The sequence below is a fragment of the Portunus trituberculatus genome, chromosome 39, assembly GCF_017591435.1.
Source record: "Portunus trituberculatus isolate SZX2019 chromosome 39, ASM1759143v1, whole genome shotgun sequence".
In the NCBI taxonomy this organism is placed as follows: domain Eukaryota; kingdom Metazoa; phylum Arthropoda; class Malacostraca; order Decapoda; family Portunidae; genus Portunus; species Portunus trituberculatus.
In genome coordinates, this window is record NC_059293.1 from 17431559 (window position 1) to 17452479 (window position 20921).

Genomic DNA, 20921 nt, shown 5'->3' on the forward strand with positions numbered 1-20921 from the left:
CTCTTCTTTTCTTGAAGCAGTCCACGTCTTACGAAACCAAAGAGAGAGAGAGAGAGAATTGCCCCATAACTATTCCTACGTCGTCCCTATGATGTCTCCCTTCCCATTCGTGAAAATACAGACTGAAGGAATTGTTGCGAAAGCTACAGTGAATATGAAAGGCAACAAGTAGTGAAAAGTGAGAAATGATAGTTACATAAATAACATGAATATCCAAAACTATACTTCTATACATACATTAGAATACATTAACATTCACATATTGCTACATTATGATATATACAAACACATACAAATACACTTATAGTCAATGTGCGTGCGTTTGCGAGCAGTCAAAAACAACAAAGACTAAGAGACTGTTCGCTCATTCGTTACAGAGTTTCAGATTCACAGTTCACATTTCTTTGCTTTTCAACGTCTTTTCTCCATCAATTCGAAGCTACCAGTTATCAAGACTATTGCCATAATTCCAGAGCTAGTTTGAAAAAATTCTGCCTCAGTGAATAGGGAAAAAACGCCTTCTTTGAGGTGATGACTTATGTTGCCTTTAGAAACGGTCATGAAGATTTAGAGCGTTCGAAGCCTTGAGATGCTCGGAGGACTGAACCCACTGCCCTCTTCGTCCTCTCCGGCTTCCAGTCAGTGCGTCGCAGCTCAACGGCGGACGGTGGTGTTATAAGGTAGGTCTTGATTGTGCTTTCTTTTCCGTTTTCTAGCTACATGCAACCTGATTTGGTGTGTATATTTAATTCTTACGTGAATTTTGTCTAGCTGTGTTGTTTCGTGTTTTGTGTGACATCACTTGGAAATAAAGGACGAGGGTAGGGTAATGTGGAGGATGATAACGATGGCAGTCAAATAGTTTGATGTTGAGCGGTTTGAGGAGACCCGAGGTTTTTGTGATTCATTTATTTATTATTTTTGACACGGGCTTACGGTTACATGCCAATACACTCGGACGTACACAACTGTGACTCCATGTCTGCAGATATGACATATGACAGGTCATTGTCTCCGTGGCTGCAGGGGCTAGATGGCGTAGTTGGTTAAGGCTGCTCGTGTTCGAATTCTTACCAAACCTAATTACCCGGTGGGAGATGTAGCGCGCTCTCGTTAACCCTAGCGTTGCCATATGGCCTTAACTGTTGAGGTGCCCAACGGAATAATTTCCATATTTTCCGTGGCTGCTGGAACGGAGTTATTACGCGGCTTTTCTCCCAGTTTGCAAGGCAGAAAACAGATAATTGGCTGCCATACCTATTTAACTATTCTCCAGTCGGTTAACTGCTCTTTACATGGCGTATAGGTGAAAAGCTGCATGACATACGTTGATGCAGCCACAGGGAGAATGACGTAGCTACCGTGTATGCCGTATTGTGCAGTCTTGGAGCCACCCTCGTGGTTATTGGACTGCGGCAGAGAGAGAGAGAGAGAGAGAGAGAGAGAGAGAGAGAGAGAGAGAGAGATTGATTTCGGGGCTCCTTAAACAGAGAGGTTGATTTCGGGGCTCCTTAAACAGAGAGAGGTTGATTTCGGGGCTCCTTAAACAGAGAGAGGTTGATTTCGGGGCTCCTTAAACAGAGAGAGATTGATTTCGGGGCTCCTTAAACAGAGAGAGATTGATTTCGGGGCTCCTTAAACAGAGATTGATTGATTTCGGGGCTCCTTAAACAGAGAGAGATTGATTTTGGGGCTCCTTAAACTGAGAGATTGATTGATCGATTTCATGATTTCGGGCTCCTTAATCTGAGACACTGATTTCAGGTCTCCTCAAACTACTTATCAAAACCATACAACTACCATCATTCACGCACGTTATCGCCCTCCACTATTTCTTCTAGAAACGTCTGGAGTTTTCTTTTGATATTGTGGCTGTCATAAATACTATTGATAATAAGTCTATGTTTAGGAAACTAGTATTTAATTACACAACTCAAAAACATCAATTCTTTATTTTCTACCTCCTTAGTTTGCTTCTCTTCATTCTCCCCTCTTTTCGCTTTCACTCACTTCCTTTCTCTCCCTAACCTAACCTCCCCCATCCCCACTCACTCTCTGAAACATGTCAGTAAGTTTCAAGTTCCTTTTAATGTTATGTAATAGTGAAATGTTCAGCAAGTTTCAAGTTCCTTTTAATGTTATGTAATAGTGAAATGTTCAGCAAGTTTCAATCAAGTTCCTTTTAATGTTATGTAATAGTGAAATGTTCGTTTATTACATGTGTTTCTGTCCGCCCAGGGCGCCCCAGCTCACACTGCTTTAGAAGATAGAGGATGAGAGGAGCTCGCTTATGAAATTCCGGTCTGGATTTAGCAGCTTGCTCTGCACCATATGGGACCTCTTAAAACGTCCCCTTCTCAGCAGTACTGAAGAGGATGATGAAACGGTCTGTCTCAGATGGCCTTAAAAACAGGCTCAAGGCTCACCAAATGATCAGTTCAGAGGTACGTTACGTTAAGTTTTAGGAGTCATTGTATATAACTATGAATCATATCTACTAACTAACCATATCAGAGTTTGAGGGCACGTTTTTCTAGAGAATAAAGAACACGCATATTATGAAATTTTGCCAGTGTACTTGACACCCTCCCCGAATATCCCAATGTGTCAAGAATCGTCAACAGTGTATAATGGCACTTCTCCCTCACGAAGAAACGGACGAGTGAAGAAATGGTGACGTAGTAACAAGCTCCACCCACATAGTCCCTCCCCTTTCTCTCCCCACTTGTCAGTTTCTTCGTGAGGGATAAGACTAGTAGTAGTGACTCTCCTCTTTTTATATTGTACGTGAGGGATAAGTAAGTGACTCTCCTATTTTTATAGGGATATTTAATTGAGATATTCAAAGTTTTTCAGGTTATGAGAGTGACAGACTCCAGCAGGGAGGATAGTGTGGCCCATTGGTGTAGATGATACTACTGGCAACACTCCTCCAGCAGCCTCTTTCTTGTCTGCTACAACCACGTTACTGTTCTCGTAAGCTGGAAAATATGGAAGAAGTCATTACTTACGCTGGAAAATAGAAAATATATATTATGGAAGTAAGTTCCTGAGTTCCACCTGCCCCATGGTATCTTGCCTGCTGTTGTCCATCGTCCTTCATAGCTCATAGCCCCCCCAAAATTCCAGAGGCCTTGTAATGCATACAATTAAAAAATATTTATAATACAAATTTTTTTAATACAAATTTTTTTTGGAACTAGTACTATATAAACTACACACCCTTATTACTTACTACAAAATATCGGGAGAGTCTTAGGATTTTTTTTTCTGGGTACTACTGTAGTGAGATACTTTAATGGGGATGACTCCAGCAGGCTCAGGATAGAGTGGTCCGTTAGTGTAGGAAGCTGTGGTAACACTCTTCAGTCATGGACTCCTGAAGCTTGCTCATTCCAGGTTTGCGTGTCTTCAACTGCGTCACGGTTCTCGTAAGCTGGAAAATAGAAAATGTAAGTATTGTCTTAAAGGTCAAAAGCATTCTTTCATAGCAAAATTCTTTAATTTTCACGGCGAAAGGATTCAAGAACTAATGAATCACCAATAAAAGTTATTAAGACCAGTACCTCGTCTCAGTATATTGGACAAGTCCCTCTGCTCTGTCGTCTTTCACAACACTGGTGTTCTTTCTTTCAGCACCATGCGTAGCTAGGCCATCTCATCAGTAGCCAACTTCTACTGGAAATAAGTTTGTTAGAAAAAAAGGCATTTCATTAGAAATAAGTGTTATTTTCAAGTAAACTATACTACTCACTCACTCATTCCTCACTGTCACTCATCTCTCTCTGGGGTTACGAGCCGTAGTCTGGGAGCTAGTGGGGTAGGGCGTGCGATGCGAGGCAGGTGCAGGTGGCAGGGATAAGACATCTGCCCGGGCTGAATATCGAGTCGGTACGCAACCAATAACATTCGGTCAGCACGCCTCAGAGGGAGGGTGGCCCCAAGAGACCGGCTGTCGATAAGAACGGGGACGCCGCTGCTGCCGCCACCACCTATGCTAATTCTGCGATCACACACACACAGACGTATCAAGGATTGTTTTCCAGCGTTAATTTTGCCCTTATAGTTTCTATTTCCTTAACGACTGAATGAAATCGATAGGTGTATGATAGTGATGATCTTTTGCTTTCCTTGTCCCTCCCTGAACGAGAGAAAGGATCCATGACGGTACAGTATCTTCTTGTCACTCCTTCGCTCTTGCCATCTTAGAGGCGGAGTATTGGACAGCAAAGTCAATAACACCTGTCCGACATTTATCTCTGGCAAAGAGTGCAGCGCCAGAGAGAGCCTCCGAGAAAATCACCTTCGCTCTAATAACCTTAAAATATTTAAAGCTGGAAAAGTTCAGAAAAAAATATGTAAACAATCGGTTCTCAAATGAGTGGACTAATTTTGGTTGTTAATACGGAGTCATTGGGAACCTTAAGGAAAAGCTGTTTTTTTCTTCTTCGTGGGATGATCCATAAAAAGTAAGTATTAGACAAGATTTTCGCTTCATACAAGAACTGCCACGTGTAGGCATGAAGACGTCACGTGAGCACCTTCTCTGGTCTTAATATATCATACCAAGAGGCACCAACACTTTACAATTCAAATAGTTTAGATTATTATAATAGCTTATCACATCCTCGAAGAGGCGGCCAACAATACCACCACCACCACCTACTCGGACGCATTTCATATATCCTCACTTAACTACATCTTTAGTGACTGCCAAACCCAACCTTCGTATTGTCTTGTCTTTTTCACCATTACCACCGCAGTCCCTTTCCTCTCCCACTGCTTTTCCTCCGCCTGCCAGCAACAGGTCCTCGTCTCTCCATCTGTGTCTGGCTGCCCCCACACTCCTCTCCTCTTGCAGCCACAGGAGCACAGCACTGATTGGACTCCAGACCACCTGCAGATGCTCCTCATACTTTTCCTGCTCTTCGTTTCCTTTTCTCTGATTTGATTTCGCCTTCTGCATTCCAGCTTCCTGCGTATGTTTCCGAGTAGCGAGTGCGTGCAGGAGACTGTCTGTGAGGTCTAGCAGAGAGAGAGAGAGAGAGAGAGAGAGAGAGAGAGAGAGAGAGAGAGAGAGAGAGAGAGAGAGAGAGAGAGGAGAGGAGAGAGAGAGAGAGAGAGAGAGAGAGAGAGAGAGAGAGAGAGAGAGAGAGAGAGAGAGAGAGGAGAGAGAGAGAGATCTTTGTTGTGATCTATTACAGAACTACTTCAAGATAACACGCACATAATTCTCTCTCTCTCTCTCTCTCTCTCCGCAAACTAGTTGATGGAAGGAAAAGCAGGCAGACAGACACATACGTACAGATGCGACTCATTAGACACACTCAGGTCCTCTGGTGTGCCTCTCAAGGGTGGCGTCGGTGTCATCACCATGCTGTACGTCCGCGTGCTTCATGGAGCTGCTGAAAAAAAAATAAGACGGTGAAACATCCCATCCAGTAACCCTTCACAAGGCTTTGAATTGCTGACAGGTAAAAATTTTGTCCAGCAGGAGGAGAACAAAGCAGTGAGTGACAAGACAAGGAGAGTAAAAAAGGGAATGAGAGAGAATAAGACAGGAGGAGGAGGAGGACTGCTTGTTTTGTCTTGGAACGCGTCCACTACTCTCCCCCTCACCTCTCCAATCTCTCATTTCTCGCCCTATCCACCCTTCCTACCCTTAACCCTCCTATCCTCCCTTTCACAACTCGTTAACGTATCCACTTCCTCTCCCAGTCTCTCTTCTCATCTTATATTTTTAGCCCTAGCCTTTCCCTCCATTCCACCCCAGGCTCTTCCACAGTCCACACCACGTTCTTGCCTGCCCTTCCACCCCCTCCACACCTCCCCATGGCCTTCCTACCACTCCGTCTGTTTCTTCTCCCGAAGTTCCGCCCACCATAAACACTACAGCCTCAACCTGCCTCCACCTCCTGCCCTGTCGTGCACAACGCCAAAGTGTCGCTATTAGTCAAGCACAAACAAAAGCGGGACGGGGCTGCCATTGTTTTGCCGTCCAGCGCCTGTTTGCTACTGGGGAATTGCGTCATCGCCTTTGTTTGGTTGTCCCGCTGTGGCTGGTGACAGGAAGAGCCGTAAGTGTTGCGTGAAATGCCGGGAATAATGTTTTACTTGCATTACTTGTTCCGCTGTGTTACTTGTTTACTTCACTGCTTGTTAGAGAGTGTGGGGAGGGGGGCAAAAGACATACGTAAGGGGTTCTCTTACTTTTTTCTTTTCTTTTCGTTTCCTTTCTTTTTTGCGATGTTGGTTATGATTTCTTTGCACCTGCCAAGAGGTGAAGGATGCATGCAAGTTGAGATTATTTTTTTGTTCATTTTTCTATTTCGTTTTCTTGCAGGCCAAAAAATGTATAGGGTTTGGCTGCCTGTTCTCCTTTCCTTTGTTTTTTTTTCTCCTTTTCTCCTTTCCAGTTTTCCTTGCAACATTTCACCGCATTCCATCACTTCCCTCCGCTCTTTCTTCCCCTCACTTTCCCTCCTGGGCGTCAGTAGAAACCAACGTAGCGGAAACAATAAATCTAAACTAACTTGCGGTATACTCTTCTTCCCACCAATAAGGCCTCTATCTCCCTCCTGCCTTCCTAACCAGATTTTAGCCTACCACAGACCCTTCCCATTTCGTCGTCTTGCTTTTAGTATAGTCCTACCCATCTATTCTACTCTCATCCCTTCACCACTAAATCTTGGACTTCCACCTTCTTTCTCCCACATTTTAACCTTCTTCCTAGTCGTCTCAGTCTCTCTCCGTCACTTTCTCAAGCCAGACGTGCCTTTCTCAGTCCTCAGTCTTTCACAGTATCTCGAGCGCGCCAAAAATCTCTTTGTAGAGTGGAAAGCAAGTCAACGTCTACCTCCTACGCGGCACAAGGCTAAATGAAGCAGCTGGGGGAGCCACAAAGCCAGCCTGTTTGTGAATCTGATTAAATTTACTTCTTTTCTTCATTTTCCTTTCGCCACTTGTAATAGTCATACTTTTTCTCTACTTAGATCCTTTCCATCATTTCACCACACTGATTATCTTCCAGTCTGCTCCTCTACGTGTAATTCACCACCGAATAAAAGAATAAATAAAGCCTTTTGCAAACATTCTCCTCTTTGATCCTTATTGAAATTGATGCTGATGATTGATGATTATTATGAGAGAGAGAGAGAGAGAGAGAGAGAGAGAGAGAGAGAGAGAGAGAGAGAGAGAGAGAGAGAGAGAGAGAGAGAGAGAGAGAGAGAGAGAGAGAGAGAGAGAGAGAGAGAGAGAGAGAGAGAGAGAGAGAGAGAGAGAGAGAGAGAGAGAGAGAGAGAGAGAGAGAGAGAGAGAGCCATCCACACATACTTGCATCTCAACCACATTCTTCCAAGCCACATCTACCAGCACACAACACATCCCATCCTCACCCATCGGCTCTTCACGTCTTGTCACATTGTCCTCCTCCCGCTCTCCTACTTCCCGCCACCTAACGCCAACAGCGCCGCCAGCGAGATGGTGAAAACAACGCCATCTACATATCAAAAGGTAAAACGAAGGAAAGGAAAGAGGAAAAAGGGGAAAAACAGCAATTTGGTAAGGATGTGAAGCAGATGATGGGAGTGAAGGGGAGGAAGGACCAGCGGGAGGAGACAGAGGGATGGGGCAGGGAGGGACGGAAAGTTAATATGGTGGAATGGTGTGTGTGTGTGTGTGTGTTTCACTGATCTGCTGCAGTCTCTGACGAGACAGCCAGACGTTACCCTACGGAGCGAGCTCAGGCTCATTATTTCCGATCTTCGGATAGGCCTGAGACCAGGCACACACCACACACCGGGACAACGAGATCACAACTCCTCGATTTACATCCCGTACCTACTCACTGCTAGGTGAGTAGGGGCTACACGTCAAAGGAGACACCCAAATATCTCCACCCGGCCGGGGAATCGAACCCCGGTCCTCTGGCTTGTGAAGCCAGCGCTCTAACCACTTAGCTACCGTGCGCGCGCGCGTGTGTGTGTGTGTGTGTGTCTGTGTGTGTTGGTGGGGGAGCCAGTTGATGAAAAGAGGGGAGAAGGGAGAAGGGAGGAGGAGAAGATATAATTTAGAGAAACAACAAAAGATATTAATTCCTAAGGCGCTGAGAGAGAGAGAGAGAGAGAGAGAGAGAGAGAGAGAGAGAGAGAGAGAGAGAGAGAGAGAGAGAGAGAGAAAAAAAAAAAAAAATTGTGAATTTTCTTCAGCAGAAATCACCTTCCGTCACAGAATCCCGTCCGGTTCTTTAATATATGAAAATTAGATCAAAGTTGAAGATGTCGGCGATGGAAATGAAAAGGAATGTGACGTGGGGGGCGAGAATGACGCACGAGGGCCTATGGTAATGTCCCTATTGAGAAAGGCTGCTTTAAAACTATAGTCTGCGAAAGGGGGTAAGTAATATCGAAGTTTCCCCTTCAAAAATTTTCAGGGAAAAGAAAATGGGCGAATATTCAAAAGAAACTGTTCATATCTATATTTTTCTTTTCTTCTCCCTTTCCCCCCCGTTTCTAAAGTTGTTACGGGTGAATTTAAATCTTGTAATTACTACGGAAACTGGCCTGGTATTCTAAGGTTTCTTTTATACGGTTTCTTTTTTTGCCGTACGATCAACACTGGTGGTTCAGCTCGCTTCCAAGATACGCTGATAATAAAAAGACTAAGAAAAATGATAATGGATTCTGATAACTTTCACTCGCTAGTTCGAAGTTAACTGTTCATCTACTCCCCCTCTTCCTCTAACCTTTTTTTCCGCTCTCTCATTCCAGCTCTCTTCCTCTCCCGCTCTCCCTATCCCCCTCTCTTCTCTCTTTCCTATCTTCTTCCCGCTCTTCCCTCTCTCCCTACTCTTAAAGAATGTAGAAGGGAAAGGAGAATGGAAGGTTGTTAGAAATACGTATGCTACAATATAATCAAATCTAACACAAAACACAAGCAAAAAATACAAGCTAAAATAAAATAGTAAGTGAATAAAATGTAGTCATCTCATAGCTAGAGAAACGTACTTACAGAGAACACCGATGATGAAGAAACACAGACAAAATGGAGAAACAACACAATCCACTGTCCTTCCTAGCGAGCTGCGACACACTGAGTGAAAGCCGGAGCCGGGAGAGGGCGGTGGTTCAATCTTCAGACCAACTTACGGCTTCGAACACTGAATCTTCATGGCTACAGAAGTGATCAGACATGACAAGGTGCTTTTTACCTAACTAATGAAGCAGAGTCTTTGTTGAACTACCTCTAGAATTATGATAACTCCTTTAATTTCCTATAGTGTCTGTAGAGTTAATGAAAAGTAGGGGAATCTGAAACAATCTTATAATCAACGAGCGAACAGTTGCTTCCACATTTACAGTCAGACTTGTTTCCGACTGCAAGCAATAGCATGCACGTTGACTATACGCGTGTGTGTGTGTGTGTGTGTGTGTGTGTGTGTGTGTGGAGTTATCACAGGGGGCTGGTGACGGAGGAATGGTTATGCCTACCAATTGAAAACATCGCTGATCTCATGACCTGGCGGAACTGCTGAGTCGGAAAGTGTGATGAAGCAATGTACGCTCTCACACAGCCACTCCTCTGCCTCCCAACCTCCCTCTCTCTCTCTCTCTCTCTCTCTCTCTAACGAGGACATCGGTAAAAGATCGCAGAAATTACGAAAAAATGAAGAAAAATAGAAAAAGAAATTCATTAATAGGAGAAAAAACGCCTCTTCTTTCGCCATTGAGCTATCTTTATTGACACGAACTAAAGGAAAAAGACTTCCAATACCTACATACGCACAAACGCTTCCACGAACCCGTATATATTTCTTTTCAATGGTTATTTTATTCACGCGATGCTTTTGGAGGTTTTGGAATATTCCCTTCAATGTTTCGCTTTCTGATTTCAAAAGCCAGCGCCACCACAATCTCGCACCCCGCCCCTCCATGCACCCTCGCCACAACCAGAACCACTTACACACAAAGGAAAATAGTAAGAGAAGGAAAAAGAGAGACAACATCCAGACCGCTTCCTGAGATTGGCTTTGGCCAGTAATAAGAGAAATGTAATGGGTCTTTTTCTATGTCTAAAATGTTGCTCTGGTTCTCATGTGTGTGTGTGTGTGTGTGTGTGTGTGTGTGTGTGTGTGTGTGTGTGTGTGTGTGTGTGTGTAGAGGTGAAGCGAATCGTCACGCCACGTATAAACAAGCAAACTTTTTTCTTTTTGTTTGGATTAGATAACGCGGTAAAAGATAAAAACAGTGACTGATATAAGGCGATACGAACGATTACTGTATGAGAGAGAGAGAGAGAGAGAGAGAGAGAGAGAGAGAGAGAGAGAGAGCAACAACAAACACTAAGGCTTTTATCTTTCTCTCTCTCTCTCTCTCTCTCTCTCTCTCTCTCTCACACACACACACACACAGAGGAAAAGTGATAAGTTGCTTTTTCTATCATCATGAAGCGGCTATCAAATGCATCACTCGTCTTATGGAACCAGGAAAACACTCTAGTGGCAGCTCTCTTGCATCACCGTCACAACCAACCATCTAAGCTTTCATCAACTAAATAAACTTCACTAATACATCAAACACATTGGATTTACTGTCACTGCTACCGCTAGAATGTGCCGTCAGTTCAGTTTGGTTTTACTAGGCATAAAATCCAATAATGAACTTGAATTACCGTCAACACCATCTTTCTAACCTTTCATTAACTTATTAAACTTAAACAGGTGATCCCTTTTCTTTGCAGATGACCTTGACTCTTTACCTAAAGCTTTATTTTTCGCAGCTTATTATTTGAAGCCTTCGAAGCAGTTTGGGTTACCTGACTTTGCTTATTCGCTGTGGAATGTGAGGTGAAATGTATCTTTTCTACAAGTGACCTATTCTCATACCCAAAGACTTATTTTTGGTCCCACTTTTCAGCCCCGCCGTCAACATAGTATAGGCTCACCTGGGTCTTAGCTTATTCATCGCGAGGCGTGCGGTCTTGAAGTGTTCCCTCGTTTTTTCGTGGTCAAGGAAAAGACACAGATAGCCTCACTACTTCAGACTTTCCTGAAAACACATTCCAAGAAAAGAAGAGGATTAGATGAGCTTTTTTTTTTTATACCATGTGGGCTTTATCACGGGAATTTATGGGCTAAAGGGGTTACTTTTTGGGGTATCTTTTATATCAATACCCACCCGCTAGGAAACCGTTGCCCCGAGTGAGGAAGCCCAACCTACACCTGGACCATGGACAGCAGCTTAAAATACACACACTAGGTTCGTTTTAAAAATCTTCAGTAGATAAACAAATTGATAGATAAGAAGGTAGGTAGGTAGATGTACTGTGCGAGTGTATATGTATTAAGGAGGAGGAGAGGCAACATTATCACCATACACACTACTATGCATAAGATACAAGATAAGACTCACGCTGCTATCTAGGCTGACATGACGGGAAGTCCAATCTATACGTGACATCCCACTAACCTCTCATAAAGCTCCATATTTGTTACATTGACCTTAATCTGCACTGTCTTTTTCTTCTCTTCTAGTGTAAATTATTGGTCCATGATATCGTAATACATTTCAAGACAGACAGACACACACACACACACACACACACACACACACACACACACACACACACACACACACTCTCTCTCTCTCTCTCTCTCTCTCTCTAAAAGTAACATATCTTCACTCACCACAACACTGGTTTCTGCTTTTAATACACACTAAAAGGACTGTTCGACAACCCTCTTTTGGCTTTTGACCTCTGCCTCCACATTGAAGCTGAGGTCTGCATTTCTATCCCCGCCGTCTTGACCCTCACACCACCACCATCACCTCTCCTCGCATCCAGAGAGCAAAAAAGTGTCCCGAGTGACTGCCAACCCAACACACTCACACAAATCTTTATTCTTTTCAATTTCTGTATAAACTGTGTCGTATTGGATTTCTTTTTCCTATTAGTTTATTACTTTTTTGTTTTATTGTTATTTTTTTTATATATTTAAGGAGAGATCTGATAAAGGGCAATTAGAAAAGGCTTGAAAATAAGATATGCACTCACACACACACACACACACACACACACACACACACACACACACACACACACACACACACACACACTAACTATCATTAACTATCAGGATGCACTCACCGAATTAAACTTGCGGAACCAAAGTATTCAAGAACCCAAGATACCGTCATTCCCTACCCCCTGACGCCCCACCGCCACAACAAGCAGTCCGCCACCACAGCAAGCTTGTCCCTGTACCACCTCCCAGGACTGACCGTTACGAGAAAAGCATCATTCCTACTATTGTCAAATTTATTAATTCGTAATCAGCTTTGGTACATATGCATTCAGATTCATGTTTTTATTTGCACCGTAAGTTCCCTAAAGATTTAATTTCAACTCTTCCTAACTTCATAATTGCAAAGCTTTTAATGTCCTGTATTAGACGTCATTTTTAGCTCTGACTGCTGGAGTTGTGACGTTTGGAGTTTTACATATACTCTATAATGATTTGCTTTCACTATGTATCCCTTTATTGTATATTTTTTTTAGGCTCTTGGCTGCCTTTTGTATCAATAAACCATTAATTATTATTATTATTATTATTACACACACACACACACACACACACACACACACACACACACACACACACACATTACAACCAAGCAAACGTACATACAAGTTATCACGCTTTACTTCCTTGATTATCTCTACTTTCTAATCTGATGCGAAAAACAGGAACTAATGATTAAACTTGAGAAAAACGCATGACGGACACTACTGATTAATATCCTCAGGTGCATTGAAGAGCAAGGGATTGGTACATAAACAACAACATGAGGTAAGGACACTCTAAAAGGGCGATACTTACGGATAACACATCAATGCCACCTGGACAACGCTACACCTAAAAATACCACAAAGAAACACCTTACGATTAACATTCTGACGTCACAATATGTAGTTCCGTCTAAACACCTGACATCTGTTTGATACGATACGTGGATATCAACATTACACACACACACACACACTCATATTGATATTGGTAGTGCTATCCGAACGGGTGATGCAACCGAGATAAGTACCTCGGCTCAACTTGGTACTGTCCACTACTAACAAGATCGGAATGTCACTGTCAGATACAAAGATTACTGCGGTTCACTACATCCTGAAGGACTGATTGTTTTTTTCTCCTTTCTCGATATTCGTTTCTATTTAAAGTAGTGTTGCGCAGTTTATTTTCTGTATCAATATTCCTTATTATCATTTCACCAACCTGAGTAGCTGCTTGTTTTTAGTAATTATCTTGCTTCAAGGTGGACGGTCTAAATCGAATTGCACAAGAGTTAAGGTTCATGTTCTCAAACACTTTTGTGCTTCACCTCCACTGTTTCAAAAGGCTTTATGTAAATTTACACGAGTTTTGCTTTAAGGTGATTTTACGTTTCTAGAGGCAGTGACAAGATTTCTACATTATGAAGGGTAGAAACACTCTAATAATCTCGGTGGCCCTTGAAAAACCCACCTAATCATCTCGGTGGCCTTTGAAAAACCCTCCTAATCATCTCGGTGCCTTTGAAACTAGTGGTGGTGAGAGAACAAAGCGTTTCTGAATACGGACCAGTGAGACAAGAACAACACCTGAGAAGAGGAATGAAGTCATGTTACGCAATTTAACCCTTATACATACCTTGTTTATTACTTCACCGACCTGAGAAACCGATTGTTTAACTCGAGATGACGATATAAACTTTAGAGGCAAGAGAGGCAAGAGAAAAGGAATACAATACGTTCGTGAAACCTGAATAATCTGTTAGTGCACTATATCAGTCTTTATTGTTACATACAAGATTCACCACCATTGTCTCGTGGCTGAAACAATGAGACGGCCCCTGATGCAGCTCATTCCCTCGTCACTCTCGTCATTAAAGGATGCAAAGTGAAGCAGGCACAGGAGGAAAATGATACGAGAACCTGATCCCATTTCCCTTATCTTAATGTAAAATTTTGTATTGATTTGTCCTACTAGCCTCATATTGTTGGTAGTTCGCATTCAGTTACACTACGGTACTTTATTCATGATTCTATTGAGGGAAAATATAAACTACGGGTTACTTTAATTAACTACTTGATCACTCATTTTGGTGTCAGTGGTGAGTCTCAAGAGGTATATTCTAAACCTGCATCTCTCCACTTTGTTAGGATCAATTCAAGGCTGTGGCGGTCTGAGAAGTTTAAGATTTCTAAGGTTTGTATTCTTGCATTCTGAAACGCCCCACTCTCTCCCCACAACTATTTTCAAAGCCCACAAAAAGAATTACCCGGGTTTTTCACGAGTGTATATCCTGTTACTAATGTAGAAATGTTAATCTGTCACTACAACTATAAAATACGCCGTTGAAATAAGCTGTGCAAACTTGAAAAATAGCAGAGGATTTTGAATGTAGTGAAGAAGTGGCGCAGAAATGTTTTGGAGTAGTACTATACAGTTTAATGAATACCTTCCGTAGACAAGACGCAGAATCGTTATCATCAGTAGCTACTTCGTCAGCATTATTCATTTATCATTATCGTTTTTCCATGTCATTATTCCTTCATCTTTCCCTACGTTCAAGACTTCAATTGAAAAAGAAGAAGAAAAAAAAAAAAAAAGGTACCATGATAATATCCAAATCTTATCGGCTGAGTGTCGCGGTGACCTCCCTTGATAAAATGTGATAAGTAAGTGGCTGGAGGGACAGTGGGTCACACACTACATAATGGTGCAGTCACTATCTGGTTTACCTTCACAAAGCGTCTCACCTCGGCCACTGGTACACCTTTCCCGTGCAGGTGAAGCAGGTGGTGGTGGTGGAACAGTGTTATTTGGAGTAAGGATTGTGGGTAGTAGTGGTTGTGAGTTTGTGGTGGTGGTGGTGGTGGTGGTGGTGGTGTTTGGGGTTGTAGTACTGCAGTAAAGCGGTGATAGTAGTAATAGTGATAGTAGGGTGTAGATGTTTCTTTGGCCCGTACCAAGAGTCACGAAGGTTTAAGGTCGAGGGTAGAAGGGAAGGTAATGTGGTACCAAGAGTCGCTGTCATTATTGGAACGAAGAGCAGAGGGAAGGTCGAAGGGAAGGCATGGGTGCCCCCGTGTCTTCCACATGACCTTCGAAGAAACATTTTATAATTTTCGTAAGCTGGAGTAACCAACGAATAGTATGAACTAAAATCAACATCAAGTAATATTTTCAATCTTGGAAAACCGATAGTTATGTTTCCACTTAAGTTACTATTCTTTTTATAATAGTGAAGGATCGCCTTAAAATCGCGAGGTGGAAGAACGCAGTGGATCCAGAAAGCTCGCCACCTAGCTGTTTTATGAAGCTTGTTTTCGTTTGTCAGGAAAGTTACACTGTTTATTTCATGGTAATAAATATTTTCTTTAGTGAGCTCATCATCCAAGCCTATTAAAGACCAAATATGTGCATGGGTTAATGGAGAATAGGAAGTGACTGGTGAACTGCCAACAGACAGAAGGCTGTCAAAGTATGCAAAGAAAAGCCAGTCACAAGGTAAATACTAGCCTGTATAAGCAGGTTTAAAACAAAACCACAAAGATGTATGTAGGGATGTAGACAGAGAATTTCACAAACACCCCACTTCACACCAACCCAGGACTTCTTATCAAACTCTCTCTCTCTCTCTCTCTCTCTCTCTCTCTCTCTCTCTCTCTCAACAAAGACAGTGAGTGACATAAGCATTGAGTGCAATAATGTTAAAGCTAAGTCAACAGATAACTTTTCACTGATTTCATGATTGACTATACTAATGTGTTAACTATGGAATTTTTAATGATATGCATACAAATTGTGGTCTAGCAGATCCCAAAGAATACAAATTTCTCAACTCTTGTAATGAACTACCACTGCTTCTTGATATGGATTTTGTAAGACAGTGATTTCCAAACACATGATAAATTACCACTTTAGGGATAATGGAAGGATACAGAAAAAAAAGAAAGTTAAGAATTCTGGAAATTATGAAAACACTGCAGTCTGTAAAGTTGTTGAATAAACCTGTTATAAATACATAGTGAAATTGAGCAACAACAATAAACATTCAGAACTGCTATACATATACAAAACTTGAAAAGAAGAAAAATTATTTAAGTGTGTGGCAAGCCAGGTTTCAATAAGGAATGCTTGAGGACACAGATATTCAATAACTCTGATCACATGTGGGCTTGTTACTCACTACCTGAGCCTGCCTCTTTTCACATTGTCAGTTTCTCACTGAGCACCAGCTGATGCTAAAATCTTGAATTTTTATTTAGCTATAAATATCTTGATATCAAAAAATGTTGATGGCATTAACTGACTTGGTGATCGCCTCCCAAGCTAAACTTTTCTTGTGAAGGCTAGCTGGGTTTGTTGAGCGGTCTTGCAAGTCTTTATTTATTCTCTTTCACAAGATTGAGAATCATTATTCTCTGCTCGTGCGTGAGTGGCGAGGCCCGGTCACAGCTTCTTCCCTCCATTCTTGTAGCGCGCACTGTGGTTTTGTTGTCGTTCGTGGAGCTCAAATCCGGATTACAGTCATACCAATACCGAAACAACTGTTACCAACTCATGCTAGCAGCAGACCTTCCACGGTGACTCTTGGTACGGATTGAAGGTAAGGGCGAAGGCTTTGCCTTGCTGGTCGAAAGGAAGGTCCGTGCCTTGGCCTTCGCGACTCTTGGTACGGCCCTTTGTTTTTGCTATTGGTATTTTTTTTTTCTTCTTATCTTCTTTTTTTCTTCTTCTTCTTCTTCTTCTTCTTCTTCTTCTTCGTAGTAGTAGTAGTAGTAGTAGTAGTAGTAGTAGTAGTAGTAGTAGTAGTAGTAGTAGTAGTAGTAACAGTAATAGTAGCAGTAGCAGTAGCAGTAGCATCAGTAGTAGCAGTGTAAACCAATACAAACTAAAAACTACTTGCAAACAATGGTTGCATCGACTGGTAAAGTAGCGTATCGTGTGTGCCCTGCTATGGGTTTGATCCTCGTCCACTCGCCGCGATCCTTTAAGGCTCTCCAGTACTTCAAGACGAGTCATTACAGTGAGTAGCGTCTGTGAAAGCAAGAAAGAAACATGTACTGGTGGAGAGTTAACATGATTCTTTCTCCTTTATCTCCAGAGTAGTTAGTTGAAACTTATCTAGATGGGCACAGTCTTATCAGGCGTCTGACAGAGAACCAGAATCAGTACCTGGTACCACGGGCTCGTCAGTCTTGTTTGGTGACAGATGACTGCTTGTTATGAAGTAGGAGTTGCCTTGGTGACAAAGTACAGTGGAAACAGCACATGGAGGAAGTGGAGAGAAGGCAGAGAGGTGTCGGTTACATAACGAGGGACGCGCTTACATGGTGACGGAGTACCATGAAAATGATGGAAGAAATGTATGAAGAAAATTGGAGGATTGAGGGCATTTAGTGGAATTTAGTGGAAGTGAATGGTGATAAATAGAAAAAAAAATCAGATGTAAGGTATACAAAACCTGAATGACATTCTAACAGTGGAGTATCAAGTGTTTCTGCCACAGCAATGGCCTGCCATCAAAGACCAAACGTTTCCTTACAACCTTCCACCCACTTCCCACTTATCAGATTATGATATATCTCTCCAACGAACAATAACGAAAACAAAAACTCAACCATGGATTTTTGTGGCTGTGATATGGTCATAACCCCGACCTCAATAAATACATATCTGTAAAGATAATATAGTGTGTGTGTGTGTGTGTGTGTGTGTGTGTGTGTGTGTGTGTGTGTGTGTGTGTGTGTGTGTGTGTGTGTATCAAGCCGCAGTGCCAATATATGATAGTATAAAATGTAATCATTCATCACCAGGTGCATGGTACCCTTATTCACTCATCTAAACTGACAAAACTTGATATCAACACCAATAATTAGGAAATTAACACTTTTCCTCCTATTTGACATGTTTTTTTCCTTATTAGCTAATCACGGTGATTCCCTTCTTGCTCCATAGCCGCCAGCAAGCAATGCACTGGCTAGGAATTGCTAAATATACTATTCTGATTCCCTTGTTTACTTCCCTAACGCTGCTTGGAAGGATTGTACCATCTTTAGTGGTGTTGTATGCTGCAGATAGTGGTGAGGGAACCATGAGGTAATGGAGGAGGCAGTGACTTGCTTCGTGTGCTTCAAGGTGTACCAGCAGGGCACCCGCGACCCACTGGTATTGCCATGCGGCCACACCTTCTGCCGTTTCTGCATATCGGCTGTTCACAACACATCGCGGGGAAACCTGATTTGTCCAACCTGTCGAAAGGATTCCGGTATTGTGGACATTAGCCAGCTTCCCATCTGCTATCCGCTGGCCAGCCTGTCCTCCAATTACAACGACATGAAGGTAAGCATTGGAAATATTCCGAAGAAACCTGCTTGATCGCTGAGGTCTTTTTATATGAGACGAGCACTGGATAAGGACAATATGAATTATATAAAGAAGCTCACTGAGGTGCCAGTCCTAAAAAGATGTCAAAAGGGGTTATGAAAAAAGAGTTGGTCACAAGGAGGAAGTACAGAAACAGGCAAGGTGTTCCAGAAAAAAAGGATTGTCATTTAACGACTTTTGTTGGCAGTTTGGATGGTGCAGAAACCACAAGGAGGAGCACCGCTTCTGGTGCGAGGAATGCGGAGTGCCACTGTGTTCTCTGTGCCTCTATGCGAACCACCAGCAAGGCCACTCCGTGTTGCCCATCAAGACGGTCATGGAGAACAAGAAGGCACGTCTCAACAAGCAGCTAGCACACCTGAGTGACGAGATGATGCAAGGCAGAGGAGAGATATACTATTTGTACGACTACCTGACCACCAAAATGAAGCAGGTAAGAAGTTATTGATTTACAATAACGTTAATTTTTCTTTACTTTGTTTCTATGGCCTGGTAACCTTGAAAGCTATCATTCATAATCTTAGATAACCTTAGACGTCAGAACTTGAATAACATACATTTAAAACATGCATTTCTCGAATGATTCCTTAGCTCATTTTCTAAGATGAAGTAAGACCGTTAGTTGTAGACAAAGAACACTAAGACTAAGGCAACATTTCCTACGATGGCACAAACAGGTACTGAGCCTGGAGGAGAAAATCGACCTCCTGTCAGCCGACACTGATGAAGCCCGTAGTGTGGAGGACATCTTGGAGTGCGAGACTAAAGTAAAAGTTGTGGCGGAAGAAAACAAAACGTGGCTGCCAATGAAACTGTGCGACATTGAAAAGAAACTTAAGAATATGAAACTCGGTAATGTAACTTTTATCGAAAATCTGGAAAACAGCGAGTCTCAAGCGTCACTGCAGCCGCTGGAAGGGGAACACCACGACACGCGGCGCATGAGGCTGGACTATCGAGAGGGTCGTCTTCTGCTGCACTCCACCTCTCACCCTGCTGACGGCTACTTATCTGTCAAGGTACGTACGACAAAACAACAATTGGTACACCCTTTGTTTGTGGCGACGGTATACACCCCAACTTTTCCCTTGGGTAGTTTGATTGTTATTCACTATCTTCTCACTATCGTCATCTAGGCCATCCGTTTCTCTTGCAGATGCCGTCCGAGGTGTTCTTGGAGCTGGGAGTGGGCGGCATTTGTCTGGGCCGAGTCTATATCAGCCTGTGGAGTCACCTACGCCGAGCCCAACAGTTCCTGGCACTCTGCATGGGCACGATGGGACCATCTTACGTCGGGTCTTGCTTCAGTCACGTGGCGTACAAGGGCAGGCCGAAAGAAACGCTGTGCTGCAGAGAATACTGGACGGAAAGCGACGGACGGGGCATGAAGGAGCTGCTGGCTGACCTGGAGTGGGATGACCAGTACAGCAAGGAGCCGCGCCAGGGACTCCTCATCCCACTCAGCAAGCTCATTGACCAGCACGGCTTTGGCATCTGCACGAGAGGTCAGACAGGCGCCACCTTCCCCTGTCCCTTCGGCGAGGTGGTGAGCGGCATGAATGTGGTGAGCGCTGCCGTGAACCATCACCCAGTCAAGGAGGTCATCATCACGCACTGTGGTCTCGTGCTCCCAGAACTCTCGTTGTGAGTCACTGAAAAATGCTAAAACTATGATCTGGAGCTGCTTGCCCTCTAGCCACGTACTCATGACTTTGTATTGACTCAGTGGCGAAGTGAAGGATGGTGAAGGTGCAGCTTGAGTACCTGTCTCAACGAACTGAAGGGAAAGTTATCATACTTGGCCCTGCTGGTTATGTCAAATACAAGTCAAAGATCGAACGTTTCCCTGAGATGTGTGATGTTACTTTAGAAGAAAACTGTGATATTATACTTTATGGAAATAATTAAACTAATCCACCTTGCAAAGAACCGTAATGGTCAGAGCTCTGGTCACTACAGGTTAAACAAGGGAAGTTATAGAAGGTATATACCGCTAAGCTCTTTTCTGTGCCCTGGTCGAACTGCCGCTGCCATCGCTACCACTTACAGACCCGAGTGATGGAGCTGTGCCTGTGTCGCTGAATGGAGCCAAGACACCACGGAAGGTTCAGTATGTGCTGCGGTGGCAATTTTAAGGCAGTGATTTCGCCTGTTAATTAAGCGGAGGACATGGATAGTGTTGTAATGTTATAGTTTTGTTTGGTGTTACCGTTATAGTTATAGTTACTGTTATTACGATTACTTTTATTATTATTATTATTACTATTATTGTTGTTATTGTAATTACTGTTATTATCATTATTAAAAAGTAGTACAATTATTATCTTTACTACTACAAGTCAGCTGAACTCCACTTGATCTCTAGGGTAACGTGTGGTTACCGAACAGACTAATCATTAAAGGAATTCAAACACACGCGGCAAGTACGTCACATCTCCCTCGGCTTCTGCAGGTGAACTGTTTGCCTTATTGCTTC

At 42.9% G+C, this 20921-nt stretch overlaps 1 protein-coding gene and 2 long non-coding RNA genes across 14 annotated transcripts; 2 read left to right on the plus strand and 1 right to left on the minus strand.

The window, feature by feature from the left end:
* The first annotated feature begins 194 nt into the window (after positions 1 to 194).
* On the plus strand, positions 195 to 3168 carry LOC123515512. Its single transcript, XR_006677893.1, has 3 exons — positions 195 to 680; positions 2239 to 2444; positions 2849 to 3168. It is a non-coding gene; the product is annotated as an uncharacterized LOC123515512 (long non-coding RNA).
* On the minus strand, positions 2813 to 11063 carry LOC123515511. Of its 8 annotated transcripts, none has more exons than XR_006677886.1 (6): positions 10942 to 11052; positions 9010 to 9171; positions 5306 to 5402; positions 3567 to 5025; positions 3236 to 3436; positions 2813 to 2981 (listed from the first exon to the last, which is right to left on the minus strand). It is a non-coding gene; the product is annotated as an uncharacterized LOC123515511 (long non-coding RNA). The 8 variants fall into 8 exon arrangements; XR_006677889.1 differs by having other exon boundaries at positions 3567 to 5016; positions 5306 to 5405; XR_006677890.1 differs by having other exon boundaries at positions 5306 to 5405; positions 9006 to 9171.
* A 3662-nt stretch (positions 11064 to 14725) lies between these two features.
* LOC123515513 (E3 ubiquitin-protein ligase TRIM17-like) lies at positions 14726 to 20763 on the plus strand. Of its 5 annotated transcripts, none has more exons than XM_045274190.1 (5): positions 14726 to 14841; positions 18136 to 18400; positions 18633 to 18878; positions 19123 to 19464; positions 19602 to 20763. In XM_045274190.1, the coding sequence occupies exons 2-5, from the start codon at positions 18161 to 18163 to the stop codon at positions 20091 to 20093; spliced, it is 1320 nt and encodes a 439-aa protein (XP_045130125.1). In that variant the 5' UTR covers positions 14726 to 14841; positions 18136 to 18160; the 3' UTR covers positions 20094 to 20763. The 5 variants fall into 5 exon arrangements, with proteins under 5 accessions (XP_045130125.1, XP_045130126.1, XP_045130128.1 ...); XM_045274191.1 differs by having other exon boundaries at positions 14786 to 14879; XM_045274193.1 differs by lacking the exon at positions 14726 to 14841 and adding an exon at positions 16259 to 16664.
* Positions 20764 to 20921: the final 158 nt, after the last annotated feature.